The following is a 5,403-nucleotide window of genomic DNA, read 5'->3' as shown; positions in this document are numbered from 1 at the left end:
GCGCAGCGGCCGCCGGCGCAGCATCCAGAGCAGCCGGTGGGCGCCTTGGGAGGCGAGTACTGGTCTGCCGCCCGGCACCCTTGAGGCGGCCGGGCGGCAGTACTCGTTCGAACTTTGCGAGCCGTGCGCGCGCCGAGGCGCCCGCGGCGCGCGCCCGCCCGGCTGCCAGTAGGAGGCGGCGCAATATGGCCTATAGTACAGCCCTTAGGAGGAGGAAGAGGCTGGCTGGCAGTGCTGTATGCCGCCGAGGGGCAGTTTTGGGGTGCTGACCCACGCGCACGCCCAGGGGGCTGCAGATGGCGTCCGCAGCCGGGACAATTCGCCCCCCCAGCCGAGGCCGGTCGAAGCCCACTTGGTCACAGCCATGAGGAGTCCTCTTGGTGCTCCTGGCGGCCGTTTGAACCTCGGGCGCGCGCCGATGGGGGGGGGGGGGGTCTTGCTTGCTCCACACCGAGCGCCATCCGCCATCGGTCCGGACCGGCGTGACCACCGAGATTTTGGGTCCTGTGGGCACCCTACGCTAGAGAAGCCTTCCTCCGCAATCCTAGCTTCAATCTTGTTCCTAACTCCTAGAGATAATCGAAAGGGAAAAATGTACACATCGAGGACTCAGTGGCAGCTCGGAGCGTAGCGCACCAGTTGTCACAGAATTGTACATTTTGCCCGGTTCTCCGGCGCGCATGTCCCTGCCAGAGCAGACTAGAGCGCAGAGAGAGGTCCCTGCCCGCTGTGCCTGCGCTAGCGAGCTAAAGAGCCGAGCCAGTTGAAGTTCCGCCCAGGCAGCACCCGTTCCGACCAAAGGGGCGCAGGGCATCCGCACCGCGTCTGCGGCGGGCGGGCCCCCGGGAGGGGTGGCTGAGAGGGGTGTTCGTCTCTCATGCATGGAGGGTGAGCTTGAGGCTGTCGAGCGAGGTCATGGTGCTCAGGTCGGGCTGCCGCTTGCTCGACGAGTAGGCGGCGCGGAGCTTGTCAATCTCGCCCTTGGTAGGCACCTTGAACGCTGGCTTGTCCGGCCCGCTGGCGGCGGGCGCGGGCGGCGCGATGGTGACGGTGCGCGAGGCCGCCGGCCCCGGCGCGGGCCCAGCAGACTTGGACGAGTGGACCGAGCGGGCCACGAGGTACTGCACGAGCAGCATCCAGGTGCACCCGAGCAGAGTCGGGAAGAACAAGTACAGCGGGTTCTTGAACTTGTCCTTGACGGCGGAGGAGAAGATGATGGAGCACGCCGCGGCGGGGGGATGCACCACTTTGAACTGCAGCATCAGCGCGATGGCGAGCGAGGGCGTAAGGATCTTTTCGAGCACCGGGTCCAGCTCGAGCGATGCGATCGCCAGCGCCGTGCTCACCGCGAGCGTGTGGCCTCCGAGTGTGTTCTTCGGCTTGCCGAGAGGCGCCGCCGGAGCCGCGAAGAGGAGGGTGGCGAGGGCCCCAAACGAGCCGACGAAGAGCAGCGCGTGGTCCGAGAGCCAGAAGCCGAGCTCGTCGCACGTCTCTGCACTCATGATGGACGTGGCGTTCGGGAGAGCGTCTGCGGTGTACAAGTATGCTGGCGGCGGAGCGGGCGAGCCGGCCGACGGTGGCGAAGCAGGCGGCGAGGCCGAGATGTTCAGCGCGGCGGGAGCCGGAGAGCACAGCTCGCGGAGGAAGACTTCGCCAAAAGCAAGGCCGCCCAGTCCGATGAAGCAGCCGAGGAAGGCTGGCAGTTGTGGGCGGGGAGGGTTGCGATCAGTGAGAGCTAGCGCCGCCTTGCGATCAGTGAGGGCTAGCGCCGCCGCGTCGCGACCGTTTGTGTAGTAAGTTGGCGCTACGAGCTAGCCGCGGGGCAGCTCACTTGAGAGGAATGACGGCGGATGCGCCGTCTTTTGGCCGAGGACTTCGAGACTGGTGAGCATCTTGGAGGTGAGGGGGGGACGGGGGGGGGGGGGACATTCACCTCCGAGGTCGAAAGTTTTGAGAGGCGCTGTTCACGCAAAAACACAACCCCGGACCCAAGACGCACAAGCACAGACAGTCGAGAAGGGAGAGACAGCAACGACAGTCAGAAGTCAGCGCTGGGTCCCAGGAAGGCGAATGCGATGACGGCCTCTAGAGTCCAGCTATACTCAAGTAGTGAGAGCTCAAACCAAGGTTGATAAGAAAGAAAAACGAAATCCGAGTCGCTCTTCATACGACCTTCTGAAATACCCCGCTGCGCGTTAGTCTACGTGGGATGCGGAGGGGGAAGGGCCGCGTGCGCACCCCCACTAGCTCCGGAGTAGAGGGAGGGGGCGTTCTGCATGCATGCATGCATGCAATTAAGGGAAACCCGGTACGCGGAGCCAACCCTCGGAGACCCGTGTATGTATGTATGTATGTAGGAAGGTGAAGATCAGTCAGGCTCGGACTGGACACCAGCGCGGTATGGGTGGGCGCGAGACAGACGATGACGACACGCTTTTTGCGATGTTTGTTATGGCCGCGCTTGCGGAGTACTAGATATCGCAACCGCCGAAATGAAACTTGGCGGTAACCGCTATAGGGTAACCGAATTGATTGCCCACACCTACGATGCGGGATGGATCGGCGACGGGACGTTGGGATCCCGCGACGCAGACGTGCTGGGCGTTAATTCATCATATGCCGCGGCCGCGGCCGCACGAGCCAGGCCCATCATTCATTATGAGTCGTGCCTTTCCTCACCTGCGAGCGGTGACGGAGGTCGGGTGCGCCACATCGGCCGAGATGGGCAGGCCGTGGGTGGGGGGGGGGGGGGGGCCATTGGGGAAAGGGGGGGGGGGGGGCTCAGCCGTGCAAAGAGCATGAATTAATAATAGTAATGAAGAACTATTGCTCGGCCGTCCATGAAGTCCGTCCCGATCTGGAGGAGACGGGTCAACCCCGTGAGGACCAGATCAGGTTCGCATTGTCGTAGCCGGAGGGGATGTTGACCTTTAGCTCTCGGGGCCACCTTTGGATTTTTCCCATCAGACCACTCGGGCAAATTCGATTGCATTTTACCACTCGGGCAAACTCGATGAAACGGGCGGACGGAAAACGCGTTTGCGGCAGCTCGCCCGAGAGCTATGCATGGAGCGGCCGGCGCGCCGCCGCAGCTCACCGATGGAGCTTGCGAAGCGGCTCAATCCACTGGCGCAGCAGCATTGCGACGCATTCTCCGAGCACGGCCTCTGGCGTTGCGAGTGCACAGAGAGCGAGCAAAAGTCGACAAAACCACTGATCTGTGTGCAGCGGATCTCCATGGCGGTCGCGCCCGGCGAAAGGACAACCGCGGGCCTCGGATGCTCGCCCGGATGCGGCCTCACCGTGCGAGCTGCAGACCCGGAGGTGGCCGACCCAGCTCACCCCCAGAGAGGCATGCCCAGGGTCAGGCATAAAAGGGGGGGTGTTTTTCCGTCCGTCCGTCCGTTTCATGTACCCATACTACTCAAAAGTACAATGTACTACCACAAAGCACCACTAGCGATTTCGCGCGGAGGGCGTAGTGAACCAAGCGCTGGGGCGCTCACTGTGTGTTATTCGGGTGGGGATCCATCAGTGGTAACCGGCTTTAGTCACAGATCCAAGCTCAGACGCCACACCAACACCACAAACACGCTCACTTCGCCGCTGCTGTAGATGGGCCCCCGGGGGCCCAGACATGCACATGTGCATGTGCATGCTCTTTGGAGCTCTTTGGAGCGATTTTCAAGCTCATGCACATGTACTTTTCCGGTACGTTGGGACCGAATATGTAGAAGAAATTGGGGCAAGCGCGGCAGCAGAGCATAGCAGCATACGTGCTCCTTCGACCTTCATCCGACCGGGAGAGAAAATAACGTAGTACGATGTGGAAAAAATCTGACGCTAACCATGCCCCCTCGCAACCACACGTTCCAAACCGTCGAAAATGTTGCTCTCGTTGAGATCGCGCAGTAGCAGCAGCTCACTCGCCCCACGCGTACGGATCGAAGCCGTCGAGCGTGTGCCTGACCTTGACGCCGGCAGGCAGTTTGGGCAGGGCCTTCAGGGCGCAGTGGCTGACGTCGAGCTCCTGCAGCGAGGTGAGAGCGGAGAGGTCGGGCAGCTCCGTGAGGTCAGAGTTGATCACGCAGAGGCACTGTAGCGAGGTGAGAAGGACGAGACCGGGCATTGTCTGCCAGGAGCAGCGTTGCACGCAGAGCCCCTGCAGGGAGGTCAGGGTTGAGAAGTCCGGGACGGCCGTCAGGCTGCTGCACAAGTCGATGCTGAGCGTCTGCAACGTGGAGGGAGAAGAGCGATTGGGCAGGGCCGTCAGCGCGGGGAGGTTGGCCAACTCGAGCCTCCGCAGCGAGGCCAGGGCGCTGAGGTCGGGGAGGGCTGTCAGCGAGTTGGACGCGCCCCCAACCACGAGCTCCTGCAGCGAGACGAGAGTGGAGAGGTCGGGCAGGGCCGTCAGTGAGAAGCAGCCACTCAGCTTGAGCGACCGGAGCGCCGTGAGCCTTCCCAGCGACGCTGGCAACTCCCTAAGGTCCTTGCGACATCTGAGGTACACGTCGACCACACGCCCATCCTCACTTGCCTTGAGCGCAAGCTCCAGCTCGTGCACACCGCCCGCGGCCGCGATCCACTCGGCGTCCTCAAGGATCCACCCGTCCTGGGCGCCCTGCAACGCTCGCGCGAGCTCGGTCATCGTGTATGTTGGATTGGGACACAGGGTGCGGCGCGGGGCTGGCCGTAAACCCCCTAAACAAATAAAGGTAGCGCCTCGAGGTACCGTGAGTACCGCCCAGAAACAGTGCTGCTTTTCGGCCGTTTTAGCCTCTTGACGTCCCGCTCTGGGCTTTCCAGGATGACAGAATTGGCCTTCGCCAGACTGAGGACTATTGTGCGCCTCGGCGAGGCGGTTCCGGACATCCCGATCGCGAGCGCAGTGGACTTCATCTTGCCGGTCAACTGCCGGTGGTCGACAGCAGCTCGGCCGAGCAGCTGTCGACCGCCGGCACAGACCAGCAAGATGAAGTCCACTGCGCTCGAAAAAAATACCACCGGGACCGCCTCGCCAAGGCGCACAATAGTCAGACTGACAGTGTTTTCCAGTTGTGGCATCCTCGGCAGCCAGAAATAAATGGCGACCGGCAGACGGTCACAGAGGGTACGGGGTTGAGAGCATTTTCCAGCGGCCCAGGATGACGCATCTGGAAAATGCTGTCAGTCTGACTATTGTGCGCCTTGGCAAAGCGGTTCCGAAGGTATTTTTTCCGAGCGCGGTGGACTTCGACATGATCGTGGTCTGCCGGGAGACGCGGCATGCGGGCTCGACACAGTCGTACTGGGGTCCGGTCGACAGCGACTTTGACTGGTGCGAGCGCAACAACGAGCTCTCGGCGTACCTCAGCGAGCCGTTCAACACGGCGACCTCTGCCGCCTACCCGCTCTGCGGCCCAA

The 5,403-nt window shown here is 62.5% G+C and overlaps 1 protein-coding gene across 1 annotated transcript; it reads right to left on the bottom strand.

Annotated features, from left to right (window-relative positions):
* Positions 1-3,922: 3,922 nt before the first annotated feature.
* Positions 3,923-4,648, bottom strand: EMIHUDRAFT_225580 (hypothetical protein; the record flags this gene model as incomplete). The annotated part of the gene is made up of 1 exon (XM_005789777.1): positions 3,923-4,648. One exon carries the CDS (start codon positions 4,646-4,648, stop codon positions 3,923-3,925), a length of 726 nt encoding a protein of 241 aa, XP_005789834.1.
* Positions 4,649-5,403: the final 755 nt, after the last annotated feature.

Source organism: Emiliania huxleyi, assembly GCF_000372725.1.
Source record: "Emiliania huxleyi CCMP1516 chromosome Unknown EMIHUscaffold_125, whole genome shotgun sequence".
Lineage (NCBI taxonomy): Eukaryota > Haptophyta > Isochrysidales > Noelaerhabdaceae > Emiliania > Emiliania huxleyi.
The sequence above is the reverse complement of the archived record's forward strand: the minus strand, read 5'-3'. Positions and strand labels throughout refer to the sequence as shown.